Source organism: Pan troglodytes, chromosome 7 (genome assembly GCF_028858775.2).
Source record: "Pan troglodytes isolate AG18354 chromosome 7, NHGRI_mPanTro3-v2.0_pri, whole genome shotgun sequence".
NCBI classification, from domain to species: Eukaryota; Metazoa; Chordata; class Mammalia; order Primates; family Hominidae; genus Pan; species Pan troglodytes.
The window spans coordinates 108,159,734-108,185,467 of NC_072405.2; the positions used below are offsets into that span (position 1 = coordinate 108,159,734).

Consider the following 25,734-nt stretch of genomic DNA (forward strand, 5'->3'; position numbering starts at 1 on the left):
GCCCAGGCTGGTCTCTAACTGCTGGGCTCAGGCAGTCCTCCTGCCTTAGCCACCCAAAGTGCTGGGACTATAGGTGTGAGCCATCGTGCCTGGCCTGCTCATGTTTTTTATGAATCTTAATGAATCTGTCTTCTCTACAGGGTTGTAAGCTCCTCCCAGGCTGAGACTGGTTCTCATACTCTATCCCTAGCACTCAGCACAAAGAGGGGACTCCTGCAATGTTTGTACAACTCAACCAAACCAAAATGATGATAGAATTGTCTCCGAAGACAAACTTTGCCTTTGCTGGCACAGGGGTGTGGAACCTTGTGCCCTGTTATCTAACTGGCCCCTTCCTCCTTGTGTACCTACACCTCCTCCCCTCCTCCTTCCAGGGAAAGGCCCTGAGGCGCTGTGTTTTGGGGCCTCCACCTCCTTCCTCTCCTCTCTTGCAGCCCAGCCCTGTGTTGCTATTTATTCACAGGTCTCTGCTCTGCTCTGGCTTTCACTTGCTGAATTCTCAGAAAGCAGATGAAGCAATTTATTCAGTTAAAGTGCCCCTGTGGGTCAAATGCCAGCTTGCTTTTTAAAACCTTCGTATGCTGCTTTTTACTTTGCAGAGAGCAGAAATTACCTGTTTTGTTTCCTGGTGCTTTCTGCACTCTCTTGTATTGAGGGATGGTTGTGTGTCTGTGTGTATGTGTGTGTGTGTGGGTATTACAATTTTAAGATACATGTCATTTCTCAATTTGAGAAAGGAAGAAAGATAGTGAGGGGGTTTGATAGAGAATATCAAAATTATTTTGTATGTATTCAGTCAGCTCATTTTTTAAAAGAAAATGTTTTAATATCACTGGCTATGGTTTTTTATTTTATTTTATTTTATTTTTTGAGACAGAGTCTCACTCAGTTACCCAGGCTGGAGTGTAGTGGCGCAATCTCGGCTCACTGCAACCTCCACCTCCTGGGTTTAAGCAATTCTCATGCCTCAGCGTCCCAAGTAGCTGGAATTGCAGGCACGCGCTACGACACCTGGCTAATTTTTGTATTTTTAGTAGAGACGGGGTTTCGCCATGTTGGCCAGGCTGGTCTCGAACTCCTGGCCTCACGTGATCTGCCCACCTTGGTCTCCCAAAGTGCTGAGATTACAGGCATGAGCCACTGTGCCTGACCTGACTATTGTTTTTAATTTTAACTTTAATTTTAAGTTCAGGGGTACATGTGCAGGTTTGTTATGTAGGTAAACTCAGGTGTCACAGGGGCTGGTTGTACAGATTATTTCATCACCCAGGTATTAAATCTATTACCCATTAGTTATTTTTCCTGATCCTCTCCCTCCTCCCACCCTCTGATGGGCCCCAGTGTGTGTTGTTCCCCTCTATGTGTCCGTGTGTTCCCGTCACTTAGCTCCCACTTATAAAAACCACTATTTCACAGCTTATTTGTACTTCTCTTTATCAATTAAGAAAAAGACTGTTTGTATAGCAAACTCCGAGAGAGGACGTGAGGGGCATTTTTTGGTGAGACTTGAGCAAACTGCTTTACGTTGCAAGGAAATTCAATTCATTGGAAACTTTTTCCTCCAGGACTAAACTGGGGCAGCTTTCATTTTGGCTCCCTCACAAAGAAAATTGTCCAGGGTCTGGAAACCACAGTTGTTGAACCTCATATGACGTCTCTTTTCTTTCAGCTCATGCAACATTTACTAGAGGAGACTGGTGTGATGTGGCGTGTTTTTCCTTTCCTTTTTTTTCCTTTCCATTTTGCTGGCTCGTTGGTGCACACTTCCTGAGGGCCTGAGAGGGCTGTGTTCCTAGAGGAATTTATGACAGTCAGCAGGGACAACTGAAATTTGAGCTGGTGTGAACCCATAATCCCTCAGGGCCCTACTGGCTGGAGTCTCTTTAGGGAGCATCCTTGCTACCCAATGATGCTTTAGGGAGCATCATTGCTACCCAAAGATGCACACCCATTCCCCAGCACCTTCATAAAACAACAACAAAATCTTACCATGGCATTGCCAAGCATATTTTGCATACAAACATCTCCATGGGCAGATGGAATCCATCCCGAAAGCATCTTTCTCTGCCAGCACACTCACCTGTCTCTGCTCTGCAAATGCCCTTCTTGGTAGTAGCTTGTTCAAGGGTACGCAGAGCAAATTTGGCAATTCTGAAATTTCAGCTTTTGTTTGTGAACTTCGGCTCTGCTCAGGAAGAACTTGTCAGAATGAAGGTTGACATTCAGCCTGTATGTCGAGCATTCTTGAGAGAAGCACATAGTGCCTGGCATCTTGAATGGCATCAGCTGCTTGCTACCCAGTTCTTTGGGACAAGTGGGTCCATGAGAGAAAATATACAGAGCAGGGATAAGACTGCACCCGCTCTGGCAGGACAGGGAGCCTGGCTACCCCAACTTCCTTTTCCCAAGCCATCTGCTACTTTTCTTCTTCTGCAACCAGGCATTCAAAGCAGGGTGTATGTGGGGGAAGACCCTGGAAATCACCTCCATCTGGGTGTACATTGTTACTTTTATCCTCAGTAGTTGGTCAAGAAGTAGAGTGTATTCTCTATATATCTTTATTGGGTTCATCCCCACTTATTCAGAAGTAGAATCTCTAGGCCGGGCATGGTGGCTCACACCTGTAATCCCAGCACTTTGGGAGACTGAAGCTGGTGGATTGTCTGAGCTCAGGAGTTTGAGACCAGCCTGGGCAACATGGCGAAACCCTGTCTCTTTCAAAAATACAAAAAATTAGTCGGGTGTGGTGGTGTGTGCCTGTAGTCTCAGCTACTGTGGAGGCTAAGTTGGGAGGATCACTTGAGCCTGGGAGGCAGAGGTTGTAGTGAGCTGAGACTGCACCACTGCACTCTAGCCTGGGTGAGGCTTTTTTTGAGACCCAGTCTCAAAAAAAGGAAAAAGTTTTTAGAAAGTTTTAAAAATACTAATTTTTAAAAAAGAAGAATCTCTAGCAACCGTTCAGTGTGATCTGGAGTTAGGCTGTTCTGGTTAAACATAGATTGTGCCTATCGAATAATAATTTCTCTTACCCTGCCTAGCTCTACAGTCGCCTCTATACTTGTCTCAATGACCCCTGCACTGTGAGCTTCTTGAGGCCAGGGCCTAACGATACAGCACTAACCATTGTATTTTGCCTGTGGTGCCTTCAGTACAGTGCCTTCTATGTGCCGGCCCTGAGCCAGGCATTGATGAAAGATGAATAAGTCCAAGTCATGACCTCAAAGGTGGCTTATAGATTGATGGGACTTGCAGGCCAGTAAATATCATAAGTATTTGTGGGGCGACATCACTGCACATTAAGTTACTCATTGGGCTTACTGTCATCACGACCTGGTGCTGAGAAGGCACATTTGAACTCCGGTAGGTGCAGCAGATGAATCACTGGGGCCTGAGCGATGCCTCCCAGGGCACTGGCCTGGGCAGAGGGTGAAGTGGGGAGATTTGCACTTAGGCGACTGTGTCTTGAGTTGAGCTTTATCTCCTGGGTCACATTCCAGGCTCAGCTGCCAGTCATTGTGTTATCTGGTGATGGGGAGGGTAACAGGGCTCTTCACTCTTGGCCACCTACTGGGAGCAGTGGCTAAAAATGCAGGTATTAGAGTCAGACCAACTTGGGGTTTAAATCCCTGTTCTGCCACCCCTCATTAATCCCCTGACTGTGCACTTGTCACTTAACCTCCCTGAGCCTCAGCTTCCTCATCTACAAGTGGAGGGTAACAGTGCCTATCTTCTTTATTTTCTGAACCTAATTGAATGCCAGATATATCTGTCATGCACATGATCTGACAATGGAACAGAATATTTGCATCAGGAGACAAAAGAGACTCCAGGCTGTATGATTGCCATATTTTCAAGGCCACTCCTGGTTTGGGGGAAAAAGATGGCAGGACATCAGAATGGGGTGCCCTGCCACTGTCTTCTTTTCTAGACCCTTGGCAGATGGTCTCTCAGGCTCACATATCCCTAGAGACAGAGTTCTCAGATTTGTTGTGCTTAAGAATCACTTGTAGCAATTACAAATGCAGATTCCTGGGCCTTAATCCCAGAGATTCTGATTCCCTGGGTCTAGGGTACAGCTGGAGTGCAGTGGTGCGATCGCAGCTCGCTGCAGCCTCTGCCTCTCAAGTTCAAGCGATTCTCCTGCCTCAGCCTCCCGAGTAGCTGGGATTACAGGTGCCCGCCACCGTGCCTGCTAATTTTTGTGTTTTTTTAATAGAGGCAGGGTTTCACTATGTTGGCCAGGCTGGTCTCGAACTCTTGACCTCAAGTGATCCACCCGCCTCGGCCTCCCAAAGTGCTGGGATTACAGGCATGAGCCACGATGCCCAGCCGTCCCCACCTCTTTCTGATGTTATCGAGCTGTCGAGGATCCCAGCTGCAACCTGTTCTTTATTGTGTCTCTGCTGACCAGCGTTCCCAGCCCATTCCAGCTCATGGCAGGGTATCTGCAATCTTTCTCTTCCCTGCCCTCCCAACCCCCCACCCACAAGCTTTACCTGGAAGCTCATGTACACACCAAAGGGAATAAGCAAGGACCCAGACAGGCAGCCAGGTGCCTGGCACTAGGCCGGGTACTAGGGATTCATAGAAGATACTGCTTGTGGCCAGGTAGCTGCATGTGTGAGATACTGGTGGAAGACACTCAGACAGAGGTAAGCAGGGAGTGTTGGGGCTCAGAGGAAGGCCACTGAGGCCAGTGGAGAATGGCCCATTAAGGAAAGGTTTTCAAAATAGGTGACCACAGGGCTGAGTCTTAAGCTGAACAGGGAGCAGAGGGCATGCCTAGCAGAGAGGGCGCTGTGTAGGGACTACAGACAGGCAGTGTGACATTGTATAAGGTATAGGGCAGGGAGTGGTGGCTGGTGGAGAAGGCTGAGTTCATGAGTTCATTCTCCCCTGAACATCAGCAACCTTGCCATTAGTGACCCTTGGGATGGTGGCTTTTGAAGAAATTGCTTTGATGGAATAGCTCCCCAAGACTCATGGATACTGGGAGTTTATGTATGTATGTATGTATGTATTTATGAGACAGAGTTTTGCTCTGTTGCCCAGGCTGTAGTGTAGGGGCGTGATCTCGACTCACTGCAACCTCTGCTTTCCATGTTCAAGTGATTCTCCTGCCTCAGCCTCCTGAGTAGCTGGGATTAGAGGGGCACGCCACCATGCCTGGCTAATTTTTGCATTTTTAGTAGAGATGGGGTTTTGCCATATTGGCCAGGCTGGTCTTGAACTCCTGACCTCAGATGATCTGCCCACCTCAGCCTCCCTAAGTGCTGAGATTATAGGCATGAGCCACTGCACCCAGCCCGATACTAGGAGTTTAAAGCTGTCATTTCTGGTTCTTGGGACTCAGATCAATGAAACTCACTAAAATATTCATTCATGGGAAAGTTCTGGTAGAAAGGGGAAGATTAAAGTCCATTTTTGTCAGGAGAGTCTCTCTCTGGGAAAGCCATTGATGAGGTGACTGGGGCATAAGGTGGTGTGGTGGTGTGTGCCTGTAGTCCCAGCTACTCTGGAGGCTAACTTGGGAGGATCACTTGAGCCTGGGAGGCGGAGTGATTGGGAGTAATTGGAAAGTGACATCTGGAAGACAAATCGGTTTATTTTCATAAGCTCCCTCCAGTCTATGGGTGATGGGAAATTGGGGTGCTGTGTCAAGAGGAATCCTGTGGTTGGACTTTGATTCTGAGACCAGGACTGATTAGGGGTGTCGGTCACAGATGTCAGGGCTGAGGACATGGGGGTGACATGCAAGGCTTGGACTTGCCATCCTGGCTCCATATTTTATCATGGGACCAGCTGTCTCCCTTCCTTTGGTTTATGCAGTTGATTTCGAACCCTACATGCAGGGCTTGACATTTTTACCAATTACACTTCATCTTACTAGTTTCTACTCATTATTCCATCCCTCAGAAACCCTTTCTGGGCCTGTCTGTGTTACTCAGCTTATTAACAGTTCCTCCCAGCATCGTATGCAGTGGTGTAGGGAGAACCATAAATGCCTCCAGAATTTGCAAAAATGTTTGGAAAATGTTACCAAGTGGGAAATGATTTGCTAATGAGTTCACAATATGTCTTAGACCCATTAAGTAATCCAGGGTGTCTCCCTAATATAGTAGAAGCAAGTTTTCAGACTATTCCCCAGCGGTTTTTTCAGAAAATGTGAATAGAGCACGACTGAGTCAAAGAAAGCCCTAGCTCATCAACTGCATTCTACAGTGTCAGGCCTCATGTGATGCCGCAGCTGGCGACTGACTAATAAGGGAATTGGAGAGGGGAGAATTGATTATTTCCTGGACAAGGACCATGGTGCCTTAATCAAGTGCCCTAAATGCAGGGGACTGCAGGGGAAGTCGCACTGTGGTAAAAAAAAAAAAACAAATATAGTCTAAATTACATCTGAAGTAGCCTTTCAATTACCCTTAAGCACTGAGAGCTGGTCACAGTCTGGAGGCACACAGGGACAGAAGCACCTGAGGAGGCTCAGGGGCCGCATCTCAGGTGTCTGTGGACATGCCCCTGAGGGAGCACAGTGGTGGGTGGGATCCCAGTGCTGTGTCGCACGGTCATCTTTGCTCTCAGTCCATCTGTCTCTCTGTCTCTCTTTGACAAGCCCATGTAGTTCAAGTCTCATAAATAAAATGCGTACAGCCGGAGTTCCCAAGCCCCATGCTGTGGACCGATCTCAGTCCGTGGCCTGTTAGGAACCAGGCCGCACAGCAGGAAATGAATGGCAGGTGAGCATTACCACCTGAGCTCCACCTCCTGTGAGATCAGTGGCGACATTCCGTTCTCACACAAGCGCAAACCCTATTGTGAATTGTGCATGCAAGGGATCTAGGTTGCACACTCCTTATGAAAATCTAACTAATGCCTGATGATCTGAGGTGAAACAGTCCCCCTCTTCCCCACTCTGTCCCTGGAACATTTGTCTTCCATTAAACCAGTCCCTGGTACCAAAAAGGTTGGGGACTGCTGGCTTATCGGACGCAATTTCCTTGTATTCTGATGTGCTAGTTTTATATTCTTATAGTGGAGGATCCATACCACTTTCACGGTTTTATGAGAAATATCTCTTACAATCTTTCTATTTGTTTTGCTCTGACCCCATGCCCACCTGGCAGCCCTCCGTCATGAATGCGGTTTTACCTGGAAGCTCATGTGCTGACCCTTCACATAGCCAGCCCTGTCTGCCTGCCCTTATTTCTCACTGAAAAAGAATGTTAGCCTTTATAGTCAGACGGTGTCTCATATGATTAGCTAGTTTACCTTTATTCATTTTTTCAGACATGGGTAAAATTGAGTACTTCAATCTTTGTTGCAGAGCACCAGGCTCTAAGACCAGGTTGGTAGAAGGATTCTATTTCATGTGCCAGTTCTGACAGATTGTTTATTGGTACTCAAAGTGCCATGTTGAAAGGATCCAGGCTGAGGGGGACAGGGCCAGAATTGATTAACAATGTCTGCCAGGGACTGAAAAAAATGGCATTGTTAAGCTTGCCTTAGAGCCTGAGACAGTCAACCATTCCCTCTCTCCTCTACCAAAAGGTAGTCAACCACTCCCTCACTGTCCTTCTCTCTCTCAGCACGTATCATTAGAGACCTCCTTCCAGACTGGCTTGATCTGTTTATATTTATCAACAACAGCACACTGTATCTTTTTGGTCTGCCTGCTTCATTGTATCCCGTTATTATTTGTGTCCTTTTCACAGTCAGGAGTCTTTTCCTTCCTTTGTATCCCCAGGCCCTGGCATACAATAGGTGTGCTGAATGACTGGCTCACAACCTAAGAGTTCTACCTAATTGTTCTGCATACAGGGAATCTGCCTTATTAGGGTCAGTCATTTGCCTTACTACAGAGTTCCGTGGATCCTCTTGGTCTGTTCCATCTAGGAATAAAACGTACATTTTGCATGCCCTTTTTTTTTTCTTTCTTAAACTCCTGCTAGCTCATTATGATCATGGCTTGCTGTCTCTCTCTCTGTTCTTCTCTCATCATAAAACAGCTTTAATTTTTCTCCCCAGTGTCCCTTTGAAACTCTTGGTGAGCTAGTTTTTTCTCTGTCCCTTTAGGAAATTTTAATCATGTTTTTAATCATGCTTCATAGTGTTTTGGGTCACCCTTAGGTAATTTTTAAAATCCTCTGGTTATTCCTAGTTCTAAGAACAATTTTAGCTCTTGGCTTACTGCTACTCTGTCCAGCATTACCCTTGTCATAATTGTTGGTGATTTCAAGATCCACATGAATCATGAATCATCCTTTAATAGCTTTGAGATTCTTTTCTCCAATATTCTTGTCTTCCACCAGATCTTAGCCACTCACTTCTCTCTCTCTCTCTCTCTCTCTGTCTCTCTTTTTTTTGAGACGGAGCCTTGCTTTGTTGCCCAGATTGGAGTATAGTGGCACAATCTCGGCTCACTGCTACGTCTAGCCTCCCAGGTTCAAGCGATTCTCCTGCCTCAGCCTCCCAAGTAGCTGGGATAACAGGCGCCTGCCACCATGCCTGGCTAATATTTGTATTTTTAGTAGAGACGGGGTTTCACCATATTGGCCAGGCTGATCTCAAACTCCTAACCTCAAGTGATCCAACCGCCTTGGCCTCCCAAAGTGCAGGGATTACAGGCATGAGCTACTGTTCCCAGCTGGATTTCAGCCACCTTCTTCTCTTATCTTGACCCTATAATTACAGTAACTTTAATCCTGCCATAATCTCAGTTTAAACCTCCTATCTTCCCAGCTTACCTGTACTAGTATTCCAACTCCAACAATTCTGTGACCTTATCTGGACTTCCAGTTAATTGATCCTGCTATTTTTTCACTGTCTTTCACCTCAATTCCTCTATTTCCTGCTTCCCCAGCTTTAATTCCATAGGGAATCACTATAGTCACTGTCAACTACCTTTGCCCCTTTCCTGATTCATCGTTCTCGTTTGGCTACATGATAACCCTTGTTAAATTCAACTTTTACCAGCCTTCCCCCCATATCTGTGTAGCTGAATGTGGCTGTAGCAAAACATGCAACCACCTGGATTGGTCTCATGTAAATTTCATAATTGCAGCCTTTAAGTAGGCCTTTAATGTGGCCTGGAAATCATACTCTAGTTCCCTAATCGCTTCACTCTTCCACTGTCCTAGAAACTGTTACAGTTTTTTTTCACTTGTATTATTACATTTTTCACGGTTCTCTTGTTAAGTGCCCACAAACCATCTGCTCGTGGGAACTTTGCTGGGAATTGATATGGAACATCACATTTTCTGAAATCAATTTTCCTGAGTATTTGACTACTGTCCAGACTGTAGTCCTTCTATTCCCCACAGCCCCTCAAAGATCGGTGACCTCTCTCTTTCCGTCACACCTGTCCCATCCTTCATTCTCCCCCGGCCCTTGACCGTACTGAACTCTCCGTAAGCGCTTGTCGAGGAGTAAGAATGGGAAGCATCAGTGGCTTGACTTACTGGGCTGCTGCTATCCAGGCAGGCAAGCATCTGTTTTCATCATATTATTAAGTGGTTTTTTTTTTTTTCAGCACTTGGCAGGAGGTAGGCAAGTTTGGGCCATAGCTTTCAGGCCCTGAGTCCAGGCAAGGAAAGAACTGACCCCAGAGAGCCAATCCAGCCCTGGTGCATCTTGAGTATTCTGGAAATGGCAGATCTAAAAGGACAAAATCATTTCATATTCATCATGAGTATAGCTTGGTGGTTAAGAGTGCAGACTACGGAGCCATCACGATGGGTTCAGATCGCAGCTCCTCTACTTCCTAGTGATAAAAGAAAAAACTCAACCAAATTAAATTTAAAGGAGTTTAACTGAGCAATGAACAATTTGTGAATCGGGCAGCACCCAGAATCACAGCAGATTCACAGAGACTCCAGTACAGCCACGTGGTGGAAGATTTGTAGACAAAAAAAGGGAAATGACGTACAGAAATCAAAAGTGAGGTACACAGCGGGTGGATTGGCTACAGGCTGGCGTTTGTCTTATTTGAACACAGTTTGAACACTCAGTAGTGTATGAATGGTTGAAGTACGGCCGCTGGGATTGGCCAAGACTCAGCTATTGTTACAGGTGCATACTCCTAAGTTAGGTTTTCAATCTTGTCTACTTATTAAGCTTGGTTGCAGTTTTTCCACAAAGACTGAAATATAGAAGCATGGAGTCATTCTCAGGCCATATTTAGTTCACTTTTATACTAGATAGGAGAACTCAAGCAAGCTATCTAACCTCTTGAGACTCACTGTCCTCATCTATTAAAGAACAGTAACAACACCTACTTTCTAAGGTGTGTTCTTTCCTACTTTCTAAGGTGTGTGTGAAGAATAAACAAGCCAACACCTGTAAACCATTCAGAACAAGGCCTGGCACTAATTAAGTGCTCAGTAAATATTAGCTATAAATTACGATTATTTTCTCTTTTGAGTCTCACAACAGTATTGTAAGGTATTATTATCCCTATTTTGCAGAGGAAGAGACTGAGGGTCACATAGGTTAAGGAGAGGCTCAAGATCATTTGGACAGAAAGTAGCAGAGGCTGGGCTTGCATGGGATCATAGGACTCTAATACTGTTTCACTTAGGATTTCAGAGCCCCCTTTGGTCTCCAGATGAAATGATTTTACCCTTGTCATGGAGATTCATATTCATTCCTTCTCCAAATGTGTCCTAACTTCCCCATGCAAATGGCACCAGATATTTACAGTATGATTACACGGCCGTGATTGAATTTAGCCAGAACGGGAGAGAGGCTGATTAGTGACAAGGCTGCAATCTTGAGAGGAGGAAATAGTTCTGACGTTGCACATTGTCATTCTGCTGGAGTAGGAATGTTGCTTAAAATTGTCCTGGCTCAGTTCCCTTTCTCTGGAAGAGTAAAAGACACTCATTTGCCCAATACATGGACTTTGGAGTCAAGCTGACAGTACTGGAAGAGCTGTTAACAGAGTCCAGATCATCACTTTATGGTTAGAGGGATGACGTTTTATTATGGGCCCACAAACTGTCCTCCAACTGTGGCTGAAAACCCTGTCATGAGAGGCCAGAAGGAAGATCATTGTATGTTCTTCTCCCAGGCCAAGGAGACAGGATGTCCTTCATCAGAACCAGTTGTCAGCATAAGAAGAACACACACCAAGGAAATCCATTTCCTGGAAACATCTCTCAACAGTTTCCATGTGGAGAAACTGTGAAGCTTTTCACAGCAAATGTTTTAGAGTGTTCCCAGGTATTTGCAAAGCTCCTATCATAATGCTGGCTGTACTGATAATTTCCTAAGGGTGCCTGCCATGAGACGATGGAAAGGGCATCAGGTCTGCCCGTGGTGAGTCATGAGGGCCTTGCAGAGATAGAGTCAACTCTCTGGGCCTCAGTTTTCCTTACTATAAAATGAGTGACTTGGACTCTGTTGGGACCCCTCCGCCTCTAAGATTCTACTAGTCTGTGATTCCATGAATCAGACTTCAGAAGTGGTTATGGTCCCTCATAAAATGGCAAAGATTTGGGTCCTAGAATCTATGACTCCATTAGCAGGACCACATCTCCTCTAGAACATTTTGGCTTCGTGCTTGTCATCATCTTTTTGTACTAACTGCTCTGATTCAATCTCTTTCACCTGAAGACTTGCTTCCACCAGAATTCCATTTAATTCCACAGATGTTGAATGAAGACTTTCTGTGTTTCCAACTGCATGCCTACAAAGATAAATGAGACTAGTTTCCTAACCTTGGGGAATTCCGAGTGAGATAGCAAGGTCAAGACTTTATAGAACTTCTTTTCTCCAGAGAGCTCTCTATTTCTTTGACCTGTGTGTGTCCCTAGACCAGTAATATTGACTTCACCAGGGAACTTGTTAGAAATGGAAACCTACAGAATCAGAAGCTCTGGGGTTGTGGTGCACTGGTCTTAGTTTTGTTCTGTTTTGTTTTGTTTTTGTTTTTGAGATGGAGTTCCACTCTTGTTGCCCAGGCTGGAGCGCAATGGCATGATCTTGGCTCACAGCAACCTCTAGCTCCCAGGTTCAAGCGATTCTCCTGCCTCAGCCTCCTGAATAGCTGGGATTATGGGCATGCACCGCCACACCCAGCTAATTTTGTATTATTATTATTATTTTTTTTTAGTAGAGATGGGGTTTCTCCATGTTGGTCAGGCTGGTCTTGAACTCACAACCTCAGGTGATCCGCCTGCCTCGGCCTCCCAAAGTGCTGGGATTACAGGCATGAGCCACCGTGTGTTTGGCCTGGTCTTAGTTTTTAACAAGTCCTCTAGAGAGTTGAGATGCACACTTGAGTTTGAGAACCATTGAACTAGCCCTTTCAGGGACAAGCTATGAGACTGCGGTTCTGAGCCCTCAAGGGACCCAAGGACACATTTTGAAGAAAATTCAGTTACTTGGGCTGCCAGGACTTGGTGTTTTCAACTCAGAATTACAGCTTTCTTGGAACCTCCAACAACATTTTGAACCTTTGTGGTGTTTTTGTACATGTGCAGGTGTTGTGGAAACTACCCATTTGTTTTGAAGGGAAAGAATCCAGTTTAGCACACAATTCTCCATGGAACTTCCAGGCTTCCCTTTAAATTGATTGTGATGCTTGGATAGATATTGACACCATGACTAAGACCCATAATAAAGGCCCAATCCAAGGAGGCTCTGCTACTTCCAAAGATCTCCAAAGGAAGAGAGTTCTCAGAGTGCGAGTCTTGTGTGAATTTCCCTCCCTTCAAAGGTGCCTTAATTAATATCCTCCTCCATGGCAGGGTCTAAGCCTGGCCCCTCTTCTCAGCAGGTAAAGATTATTGGGTCACATTCTCCCTGCAGGAAGTTCAGACATGAAGGGTCGGGCAGGCGTGGCTCTTGGAGAGGGCCTGCCTGGGTCTTGGGAATGCTCCCCCTTGTCCTCCTTCCTGGGATCTGCAGATCCATCATCTACTGTGCCAACCCAGGGCTATATGCTAAACCACAGGAGCCTTCATGAAAATTAGAAAAGCACTCCTGCCTTTTTTTTTTTTTCTCTCTGAGATGGAGTCTTGCACTGTCACCTGGGCTGGAGTGCAGTGGCGCCATCTCAGCTCACTGCAACCTCCGCCTCCTGGGTTCAAGTGATTCTCACGCCTCAGCCTCCCAAGTAGCTGGGACTACAGGTGCGTGCCACCATGCCTGACTAATTTTTTGTATTTTTAGTAGAGATGGGGCTTCACCATGTTAGCCAAGATGGTCTCAATCTCCTGACCTTGTGATCCTCCCACCTCGGCCTCCCAAAGTGCTGGGATTGCAGGTGTGAGCCACTTCACCTGGCTGAAAAGCACCCCCCTTAAGGTGCCTCTTAGGGTGGACTCAGCGCCTGGGGCTCAGGGCTTGGCTGGATTTCAGTTCCTCTCACCTCCTTGAGCAGGTGCCTGTGTGCAGCACCAACCACACAGCCATAGCTGTAACCCTGCCCCTACCCAGCCTGGGGCTGGACACGAGTGAGGGCTGATGGAGGGGTGGGGAGAGCCTGTACATGCAGCCAGCACACGTCGGGAGTTCCCAAGTGCTGGATCCTTCATTACATCATTTCCTTAAATTCTTACAGCTGCCCAACGAGGTGGATATTGGTTGCACCTCTGTATATTTTTTCTTTTTCTAAATTATGAAATATTTCAAACTCTCAGTGCTCCCATGTTCTCATCTATGCAATGGGTATGATGCTTCTTGATCCTTTCTCAAAAACTTGTTCTGAAAATCAAATCACACCAAGTGACAAAGTGCTCTGGAAATGTTAGGTTTCATATAGATCTTATCGCTGAACCCTCAAAGACTCACTTTCTGGGGCCTCTGTTTTGAGACACTCACCCTGGACTCACCCAGCCCTCAGGGTTATGCATGGGTATGTCAGAAGGTTGGTTTCTTGCCAGGCTACTGGTGTTTGTGGGTGCCTCCTCCCCTAAAACCATTAGACTTGTGAGGCAGCAAGGATGAGTTGTGTGTGCAGGCACTCAGGGACGAGTCACAGCCTGGCAAGCTGGCCTGGACAGGATGACTTCACGGGCCTTTCCCACTTCTCATTTTTATGACTAGCTTTACTGTTTCATTTTGGCTTTCTCTCTCTTTCTTGCAGCTGTGGTGATTAGGATTTAGGGCAAGCATTTGGGATCTCTTTTCTAATCCCTTTCAAATCCTGATTCAGCTGCAAAGTCCGGGAAGGGAGTAGAGAATGGGGGAGGAGGGACTCACCCTGGTGAAAGGCAGTAGCTCAGAATATCCGAGAAACTCCCAACAGGAATGCCCAGCCTCCACCCACTGAAGCTGGAGGCCTCTCATCTCATCCGATATCATCCTCGTACTAGAAACGCAAAAAGGATGAGTTTGTCTATGGACTCAAACCTTTACAGTCTTCTTGCTTAGAAGCTTAAGGCATAATTATGGTAGTCATGGTGGTAAGGGACTGAACATTTGCCTTTTTCCAATTTAACTGTGTCCTTTGTTGAAATATTTCTTAGTCAGGTCCCCTTTTCTCCATTTCCACTACTGTCCTAGGATTAGATCTGAGTCCCCCTCTCAATGAGATTAGTCCAGAAATTGTGTATACCATCCATCTTGCAAACCACTGCCAGACTCTGTTGACTTTTCATTATGTAACTTCCCTATGGGAGAGGTGAGTTACATAATATGATGCTAAGATGCCCCTCACTGGTGGCATCATGTACATATTTCTCAGTCTGAAAGGAAAGGTCTTTTTAAACTGGCTTCAGGCCATCTGTCCAACTAATTCCTGCCTGCAACTCCTAGTATTCCCTCTACTACAAGGTCTCATCACTTATTCTGTTACCCACCACATTCATTCCGTCTTGGGCTTTGGTTCATGTGATCCACTCCATGTGCTCCTTCTCCCTAATCCAAACACCATGCATCTATAAGGTCAGCTCACGTCCCATCTCCTTGACCCCAGCCCATTCATATCCCTATTCTCTTAGCAGCTATTGTCAGGACGACACAGTTTTCATGCCAGTTATTCTTTCATGGTTTTATTAGTTAATTCTCCCCAGGTAGATTGGAAGCTCCTTAACTTTGGACCCTGTCCTAAGCTTCTGTTATATTCTCTGCAGTGCCCAGCCAAGCTTATGTGTCATGCAGTAAAGAATAAAATAATTTTGACCCTGATCAGGTGTTTGGTTACATAAAAACTGCATTGGCAACTTTCTAGAAACTAATATATTCATTTATCTTGCAAAAAGGATTGCTATCTGATTATAGCCAGTAGTTATGATCTTCCAGCCATGCACAAATATACCCTTATAACTTTCATGAGTGGGGAGGAAAATTGATGAAGGAGGTTTCAAAGGTGATCATCAGCCCCAGGATTTCCAACAATAGCCAGTCTGCCCTGGGTCCTTAACTCTCTTTTAATGTTTTTATTCTTATTTTTATTTTTTTAATGCAGTCTCACTCTTGTTGCCCAGGCTGGAGTTCAGTGGCACTCTCTTGGCTCACTACAACCTGTGCTTGCTGGTTCAAGTGATTCTCCTGCCTCAGCCTCTCGAGTAGCTGGGAATACAGGTGCCGCCACCACACCCGGCTAATTTTTGTATTTTTAGTAGAGACAGGGTTTTACAGTGTTGACCAGGCTGGTCTTGAATTCCTGACCTCAGGTGATCCACCCGCCTTCCAAAGTGCTGGGATTACAGGTGTGAGCCACCACACCTGGCCTCTCTTCTAATGTATTTGACCTCTCCTCTTTCCCCAGAGAGCTCCTGTGAGAACAAGCGGGCAGACCTGGTTTTCATCATTGACAGCTCCCGCAGTGTCAACACCCATGACTATGCAAAGGTCAAGGAGTTCATCGTGGACATCTTGCAATTCTTGGACATTGGTCCTGATGTCACCCGAGTGGGCCTGCTCCAATATGGCAGCACTGTCAAGAATGAATTCTCCCTCAAGACCTTCAAGAGGAAGTCCGAGGTGGAGCGTGCTGTCAAGAGGATGCGGCATCTGTCCACGGGCACCATGACGGGGCTGGCCATCCAGTATGCCCTGAACATTGCATTCTCAGAAGCAGAGGGGGCCCGGCCCCTGAGGGAGAATGTGCCACGGGTCATAATGATCGTGACGGATGGGAGACCTCAGGACTCCGTGGCCGAGGTGGCTGCTAAGGCACGGGACACGGGCATCCTAATCTTTGCCATTGGTGTGGGCCAGGTAGACTTCAACACCTTGAAGTCCATTGGGAGTGAGCCCCATGAGGACCATGTCTTCCTTGTGGCCAATTTCAGCCAGATTGAGACGCTGACCTCCGTGTTCCAGAAGAAGTTGTGCAGTAAGTCCTGCTCCTTTGTCACTCTTCTAGAGGAACCACTAGAATTCATTCATTCATCTTCAAGTGTTCATTCTGTGTTACTATGTCCCAGGTACTGTGCTGGCAATAGGTTTTCAACAAAGGCCAAGATAAATACAACGTGCTCCAGGGGCTTACACTTTGGCCAAGGGACACATGTTTTTATTTATTTATCTTTTAGAGACAGGGTCATGCTCTGTCACCTAGGCTGTAGTGCAGTGGCATGATCACAGCTCACTGTAACCTCAAACTCCTGGGCTTAGGTGATCCTCTTGCCTTAGCCTCATGAGTAGCTGGGACTACAGGTGTGCACCACCATGCCTGGCTTATTTTTTAACTGTTTGTAGAGACAAGGTTTCGCCATGTTGCCCAGGCTGATCTGAAACTCATGGCTTCAAGCAATCCTCCTGCCTCAACCTCCCAAAGTACTGGGATTACAGGCATGAGCACCCAGCTAAGACAGACATTAAATATATAATTATACAAATAAGTAACTATAGTTGTCACAGTGTAATGGAGGAAGAATTCAGGACATGAAGGAGTGTGCAACCCCAGGACCTTACCTAGGCCTGGATGCTCAGGGAGACTGCCCTGGGGAAGGGACACGTAAGCCCAAACCACAGAATGAGGAAGAGTAGATAGACAGCGTTTTTCTTCAGCACATGGAGCTGCCCTGGAATTCCCTAAGTTGGAATTCATGAGTTGGAGTATGGATAGGAATGGAAGGGCAGAAAAAGTAACATAATCTCTCCTTGGATGGTGTGGAATACCAAGGCATTTTTGCCCCATGGTGGTGCTGGCAGGGGATGTTTTCTCAGCTGACAAAGAGGTCCAGCATATACAGAGGACCAAGGTGTGGTCCTGGCAGCTCCCCACCTGTTAAGATTGTAGGGGCCACTCCTCACCTGCCAACTCTTTCTGCAGGAAGATGCCTCTCGGAGCCCCTGAGCTGCATTCTTCTATGTTGGAAGCTTTCTTCCCTCTTTTGCTTTCTAACCCTCTTTTCCACAGGGCTTCTCTCTCCCTTTCTTCCCACACACTTTCCAGTTATCTCTACCCCTGCTGCTGCCCCCACTCTTCTCAGCAGGTCAGCCTGCATTCTCCCCAGTTTCCTGCCTCTGCGGCTGCCTTTTTGTTCCTTCCTCCTCCGGGAGGGCAGGGGGCCAGCCGCCCAATCCAGGAAACTCGCATCCTGATTTGGTAAACAGTGTCCCACCCTGACTTGTCCATTCCCAGTGGTCCCTGTCCCCTCCAGCTACCATGAATCTTTGGTGGGGAAATAAAAGGAAATAATCTATTTTTAAATACCTATTTGTAAATTATCTATATGTAAATATCTATTTGTAAAATGTAAAATATCTTTCCCTAGAGCAGAGTGGAGAATGAGCTTTAGAGCCAGACTCAGCACCAACTCCCCAGGAGAGGGCACCCAGGAGGGGGTTCTCAGAATGTGACATATTCTAGACCTCTAAGATATAGGCCCCAGGGAAGAACAATGTGCTTTTGATGTGTATTAAACAAAATCCCCTGCTGAGAACTAACTTCAAAAAGCACAGAGATCTCATTTGTTCTTGACTCCAGAATCAAAAGATTTACTTAAGAAATCAATGCCATGAAGAAAAAAGAACCTTTTTCTTTGCAATGCCACTTGGAAAGTGTTCAGAAGTGCCATTTCCCTGGCACTGCAGAGGCTGTGTTGTTGTGGTGTGTTGTGGCCTAAGTCAGCTGGAACACTTCAATCAGCAGAACACGCTGCAAACATTTTCAAGGTTTATGACTTTAAATGACTTCTGCAGAATTTATGTTTCCCCTTTCCCGAAAATATTGAAAGGGAAATTGGTTCTGTAACCATTTTGACAGTTTATTCATTTGTGTTGGAAAATTTTAATGGAGGGGTTCTTTTTATAAGCCTTCTGTATTTATCAGAAAATGGAAAGATAACATGATAAGGCTGAGGAGCTACACAATGGGACTGACCGCCCCCCTCCCCCCGCCCCCGCAATCCTGGTGTCGAATAGGATATACCAATGTGGACTTGTCTGTGGAAAAACCATCTCTGTGTGCTTTATGGCAAGGCAGCAAAATGAAAAAGCAGTTTGGACTTTTCCTCCCTTCATCTTCTTTGTTATAATCTGGAAGCTCTAAGAAAACATCAGCGTTATCCCACTTGTTCCTGTGCCTGAGAAATGAATCCCCTGTGAGTCCCCCCATCCACTCTGCAGGAGACAGGGCTGCTGTCTCTCACTGCACTGCACTGCCCGGCTTTGCTCAGCAGACTCAGCAGCCGTCTTGAAAGGTTGAAGAGGCCCCAGGGCCTCTTTATCAACTGCACTGTAAAGACTGTAGTAACTAACATTTATAAAGCACTTTCCCTTAAGTTATCGCAGAAAGCCCCAGGAGGCAGGCAGCACACTCTTGCCACTCTCTTTTTACAGGTTAAGGAACTTGCTAAGTGAATCACCTGAAAAACAAATAGCCAAGAGATAGTTGGATGCTAATTCCAAACCTCTTGCTCATTTCGCTCCTCTGCATGTTGGGAATTACAAATTCCTCTTTTAAGGTAAACCATTTTCTGGTGGCCACCTCCACGGTCCAGCCTGGCCAGGTAAACCTACTTTGCAATTGGCATTCACCTAAAATAGGTGAAACTCTGAAGGCAGCCTTCGTAGGAGGAAGAGGAGCTGACTCTAGTTGTACAATCTTGAGCAAATCCTTTGTGCTCTCTGAGCCTCAGTTGCCTCATCTGTAAAATGGGGATTTTATATGCAGAAAGTAGATGAGTGAACAGGTGTTGTAAATGGTAGAGCCCTATTCAGTGTGCACTGTGTTATGTATTATTACAATCAAATACACTGAGGACCGATGGGCTAGGCAGATGGCCTCAGTTTTGATCTGCACTCAAATGATCAGACAAAAATGGTGAGCATTTTCCAAGTTGCAGATGACATCTCTGAGGTTTGGGAAGTCTCATTTGTTCCTTAAACATTCGTTGAACCTGTAAACCAAAAAGTATCTGAGACAAGTCCCAACCAATGTAAAAGTTTATTTTGCCAAGGTTAAGGACATGCCTGGAGAAAAGGAACACAAAATCACAGGAACAATCTGTGGTCTGTGCCTTTTTCCAAAGATGATTTTGAGGGCTTCAGTATTTAAAAGGGAGAGAGGGAGGGCATGGTCACATTACTGAATCCACATGTTGCAAGAGAAAAGGAGCAGGTAGGGGAACAGTCAATTATGTATTCCTCTAGTGCTCAGTAAATCAACACTTTACATAAGATAAGGTGAACATAGAGTAGCTACTTATGCAGATATTTAACCTTTTATCTGTAGCTATCTGCTTAGGAACAAAAGCAAAGGCAGTTTCTTGCATTACTCAGCTTTTAGCTTAATTTTTTTCCTTTTGGCATAGTGATTTGGGATCCTGAGATTTTATTTTCCTTTCACAAACTGTACCCCAATAATAGCTAATCTTGTCCTGTGCTAGGTACTTTCAAATACAGTATTCCATTTAATACTTAAAATAGCCGTTTGAGATAGGTACTATCATTATCTTTTTTTTTTCTTTCTAAGAGATAAGGTCTCACTATGTTGTCCAGGCTGGCCTCGAACTCCTGGGCTCAAGCAACCCTCTCACATCAGCCTCCCAAGTAGCTGGGACTACATGTCACTATACCTGGCTCTATTATCCCTATTTTACAGAACTGGAAATTGTCAGGGTCTGCCTGGGGGCTCCAGGAGAGCTTTAAAGATGAGGTGATACTAATAATCACTAACATTTCTTGATATTAATGTATGCATGTGTTGTTTCAGGCTATTAGTGTATGTTAACTCACTTTATTCACACAACAAACCTGTCAAGTAGATGCTCTTATAGTTCCCATTTTATGAAGAGGAAATTGAGAACCAAAGAGGTTAAATAACTTGTCCAAGGTCACAAACCTGTAAGTGATGGAGCTTGTTTTTTTTGTTTTTATTTGTTTGTTTTATTTTGTTTTTTGAGATAGGGTCTCACTCTGTCACCCAGGCTAGAGTGCAGTGGCATGATCATAGCTCACTACCGCCTCAAAGTTCCATCCCAGCTTGGACTACAGTTGTGCGCCACCATGACTGAATAATTTTTATTTTTTTAAAAAGAAACAATGTCTTACTATGTTGCCTAGGCTGGTCTTGAACTCCTGGGCTCAAGCAGCTCTCCTGCCTCTGCCTCCCAAAGTGCTGGGACTACAGACATGAGCCACTGTGCCTGGCCTGTAAGTGGTAGAGTTGAGACGTGAGCCTAGGCATTCTGCAGGCAGAACTGAAAATCAATGCTACATCTGCAGATTGGGACAGGTGGTGTCTGGGTGTGATCAAGGCAGGACCTTTATCATACAGTGAGGAATTGATTAGACTCTGGAGCCAGACCTTGCTGGGTGAGAGTCCTGGCTTTTTCTCTTTGGCTGTCTGGCTGTACAATCTTGAGCACAGTGGAGGCTTTATACTTGCAGGCAGGGACTTCCCATACCAGCCACAGCAAGGGGAATCCTGAGGTTGCATTCTCAGGCCACCCTTGAGACCACCAGGGAGAGGCCAGGTGCCCTGTGAATTGAGGTCCTGTCTACAAGATGACCAAACCCCACACATCCTGGAGTCTGCCATTTTTGCCACCCAGTAAGAGAAAACATGGAATCTATGGGCTGAAAACACTGTCCCGAGTGTTCTGGTGATTCTTGCCACCTGGGCGAGATTGCTTTTAATTAACCTCTAGGTGCTGACTTTATCAGCCTCATCTGGTATTTTGGAGCAGGGAGCCAGGCTGTTCCTACCCTAATAGCCCCACCCCACCCAGGCCAGGCACAATTTAAGGCCCTAATAGTATTCCTAGGACACACCCTTCATGAACTGGCCTGGGCAGTCTACACTGATGGCACCCCTTTGAGGTCCTGATGTGAAGTGGGGAGGCTGGACTGACTTCACAAACGTTGAGTCTACTGTGCCCAGTAATACAAGATCTCCAGCCCACCTCCCTACACTGACCACTCCTTTAGTCATTCATACAATCATTAAAAAAAAGACTGTTCTTATTTCCTAGTCAACAAATCCAATCCCACCAATGACTTAGGCTGCTGATTAGTTATTCCTCCCCGCTGAACACAAGGCCTTGGCTGAGTGTAAACCCAGAGGGCCTTCTGAGAAATGAGGCTCATAGGACTGTTTCCAGCAGGCCGGTGGAGGAGGCAAGGCTGTGGTCTCCCCTTGGCTCTCACCGCAAAGGCCCATCCCACAGAGGGCAAGGCATGAGGCCTGGATGCTCTGAAAGTCACTCAGCACTCACCCACAGCATTCTACAGATGGGAAAGTTTTATTCTAGTTTAGTGAAGGTGTTTGAGATTCTTTTGGTTGAAAGTGTCAGGAATTCCATTTTTTTCTAAAAGGAGGGGGGAGTGCATTATATTATCCATGGAAATAAGGATGGCAGTTGTGAGGGTCCTGCTTTCACTGCATCTCCCCTCCACTCCTCTCCTTCTCCAGTCCACAGTCAGGAAGCATGGCCCCACCAGCCCCTGAGGCTCACTTGTTCTCTGTTTGAGCCTCCTTTTATTCAGTTCTGGTTCCTAAATGCCAGTAAAGGACTCTGATTGTCAAACCCTGTACCAACCAACAGTGGCCAGGAGTGGGACTACCTCAGACCACCACGGCAGCTCCCCGATGCAAGGTGTCTGGAGTGAGAAGGAAGGGCAGTTTCTAGAAAAACCAGGTACCAGATTAAATAATAGGTGTCTGTACTGAGGTCCCTAGAGCCTGTCCATGCCTTTACTCTACAGGTAAAGAAATAGCCTACAAGAGCTACCTGATTTCCCAGAACTTCCCTCACTTGTTCGAGGTAGAGGGGAACTAGAGCACAGTCTTCTAGCTCCCAATCCAGTGCCTTTTCCATTACACCAAATTATAATCTTTTAGTTCCAGTTTCTCTTATGGCACATGGCCAAAATAAGCCTTAGTAACAAGCTGTCACTCTGAAACCCAATGCAATAGTTCTTTTAATTCCCCCTCCCCACTAACTTTTTTTTTTTTTTTTTTTTGAGATGGAGTCACTCTGTCACCCAGGCTGGAGTGCAGTGGCACGACCTCAGCTCACTGCAACCTCTGCCTCCCGGTTTCAAGCAATTCTCCTGCCTCAGCCTCCCAAGTAGCTGAGCCCACCACCATGCCTAGCTTATTTTTATGTTTTTAGTAGAGATGGGATTTTGCCATGTTGGCCAGGCTGGTCTCAAACTCCTGGACTCAAGTGATCTGCTCACCTCAGCCTCCCAAAGTGCTGGCATTACAGGCATGAGCCACAATGCCTGGCCTAATTTCCGCATTTGATAGGTGAAGAAAGTGGAGTTCAGAGAAACCAAGTCATTTGCACAAGGTCATAGGGAGTGGCGAAGCTGAGCCTTCAGGCGGTCTATTTCCAGTAGCCATCCTCTCCCCACGATGCTGCCTGCTGCCCGCCAGATATTTTCTCTGCCTCACATCTCCTGTCCTCTTATTTTGTCTGTTAGGGTCTCACCAAGAAGACAGGCACCAGGTACATCACTTGGGCCTCCCACTCGTGGCAGTGGGTGACTGCCGTGTAGTTGGTTGCCTACACACTACACTTCCTTAATTATGGAGAGAGACAGTGACATGCTGTGAGTGCCTTAGAAATGTCCTCTGCCCGTGGGTAATTTGACTCCAGCAGTCCGGGAAAAGAAGACAGTCTTTCAGGATGCAAAGCAAATGCAAATTAAAAGTGGGATAATGATTACCCCTCACCATACGATTGTCAAAACTTGAAGTTTGATAACACCAAGTACTGAAGTTTTGAGGGGATGGGAATCGTTAGGACCATCGTTGCTGACATGAGCTGTCTTGGAAGGCAATCAGGCCATATCTGTTTAAAGTGAGACCCAGTCCTAGAGAAACCATCGTACATGAATTCAAGGAGACATGTTCAGGAATGTTCATCACAACACTGTGAAAGTGAAAACTTGGAAACCACCCAAATGCTGACCAATGGGGAAATGGCCAAATAAAATGAGGAAAGTCATATGACCAATGGATAAATCAACTGGGAGGGATAAACTAGATCTAAGGTTTTGATTAAATCTTTAAATCTAAAATACAGCTAGTTTTCATTATTCACAATAATTATGTTTTATAAAGTCACTGCAAACACTGAGTTAGAGAATACTAAACCATTGCTCCATATATTCCTGATGGAATATAGGGTTAGGTTCCTGCAATCCTCTGGTGACAATATTTTTTGTCAACTAATCAATACATAGCCTTGTTTTATGTGTGTTTCTGTTTAAAAACATCTTATTTTTTTTGTTTGTTTATTTTTTGAGACAGAGTCTCGCTGTGTCTGCAGTGGCACAGTCTCAGCTCACTGCAACCTCTGCCTCCCGGTTTCAAGCAATTCTCCTGCCTCAGCCTCCCGAGTAGCTGGGATTACAGGCATCTACCACCATTCCTGACTACTTTTTGTATTTTTTTTTAGTAGAGACAGGGTTTCACCATGTTGGCCAGGCTGGTCTTAAACTCCTGACCTCAAGTGATCCACCCACCTTGGCCTCCCAAAGTGCTGAGATTACAGGTGTGAGCCACCGTGCCTGGCCGAAAACATCGTATTTGATATACACCATTGATTCATTAACATCAGACCCACAGCCAACGATAACTCCTGACTGAATGAAACTTACCTAACACATATTTTCCCTGTAAGGCACATCGCAGCCTTTCTGCACTGAGGAACACTAGCCGGCGCATCACCATTTTAAACAGCAAAATCACTTACAGAAAGCACAGAAATGAAAAAACAAACAAACAAACAAAAACCATGGTGCTAAGTAGACTGTGGAAAGGATACTTGTTCACAGAATGAAAGCTGAAAAAGAAGGCAGAGTGGCTCCTTGTTCAACCTCAGCTGAGAACATCTGCACCAGGCAACACATTGTTTTGTAGTCTCAGCTACTTGGGAGGCTGAGGCTGAGGCAGGAGGATCACTTGAGCCCCGGAGATTGAGGCTGCAGCAAGCTGTGACTGTGCCACTGTACTCCAGCCTAGGTGACAGAGCAAGAGCCTGTCTCACAAAATAAACTAAATTTAGAGATATTTTAAATTGAGTGCTCATGCACTCTGAGCATGTCCACTAGTGACCGTGAAAACGCTGTGAGTATTGGTTTGGGCTTACAGATACATTTTAGTGAGTTGGCAAATTCACAAATATGGAATCTGTGAAGAATGAGGATCAACTGAACATGTCTTCACAGTTTGACATCTCTGAAACTGGGGTGCATTTTAGATTCCATGAAATACAGTACATGTATCAACATTGATAGAATCTGTGATTAACGTTGAGTGAAAACTGAGGTGAAGGTCAGTATATATAGGATGAACCTACAGATGTAAAATAAGACAAAATGCCACCATAATTCTCCTTTGCTATAAAATGGTTAGCAGGTATCTTCAGCATTCCCCAGGCACTATTCTCAACACTCTACCATCTCCATTAATTTTAACCTTTTTGAGGTTCTTATGAGGTAGGTGCTATTTTTATCCTCATGTCTTATAAAGAAGTTAAGAAAATTGCACAAAGGGCTGGGTGTGGTGGCTCATGTCTGTGATCCTAACACTTTGGGAGGCTGATGTAGGAGAATCGCTTCAGCTCAGGAGTTTGAGACCAGCCTGGGCAACATAGTAAGACATCATCTCTATTTTTAAAAATGAGAAAACTTCTATTTTATTTAAAAATAATGATAACAATAAAAGAAACTTGTACAAGGTCACAAAAAAAGCTGTTTATTTCACCCTGAAGTAAAAATGACTGATTGGATCTACAAACCTTCCTAGTGTTATTTGTATCCTAACAGGAACCAAAACACAGACAATCAAACTCAGAACAGTACATTCTAAATTGTATTGTTGTGAAATGAAACAGCTTTACTTCCCTAGTTCATTTATTGCCCACCATATTTCTTACTCCAATGTAAAGAGACATAAACTTCAGATGGATTTAATCACAGCTGAGTTTTCATAAGCGCTGGATTAATGGAATTGTTCTAAGCTTTTGAGAGATCCTTTTATTTTAGCTTCATAAAAATATATTTCTACATATAGACATCTTTTTTGTTTATGAGAACACTTGCATAACTTGTTATGTTTGTACTGTTGCTTGTTAATTTTAAATACAATCAAGTTACATTGAGTAAAGCCATAAATTAGGACATTAAAAAAAGAGAATTTTTATGAGCTACAGGCAGACTTATGCAGGAACCAATGTACCAGAAAGCTGAGGTACTTCAGGAACTAAATGCAGAGGGCAGGCGTGGTGGCTTATGCCTGTAATCCCAGCACTTTGGGAGGCCAAATTGGGAGGATTGCTTGAGCCCAGGAGTTTGAGACCAGCCTGGGCAACATAG

At 45.4% G+C, this 25,734-nt stretch overlaps 1 protein-coding gene across 2 annotated transcripts in view; it reads left to right on the forward strand.

Annotated features, from left to right (window-relative positions):
- Nucleotides 1-25,734, forward strand: part of MATN2 (matrilin 2) — a 168,281-nt gene that overhangs the window by 46,662 nt on the left and 95,885 nt on the right. For both annotated transcript variants that reach the window (XM_003311858.7, XM_528309.8), the window contains exon 3: nt 15,719-16,288. In XM_003311858.7, the coding sequence (XP_003311906.2) occupies nt 15,719-16,288 (570 nt within the window). The remainder of the gene's footprint in view (nt 1-15,718; nt 16,289-25,734) is intronic.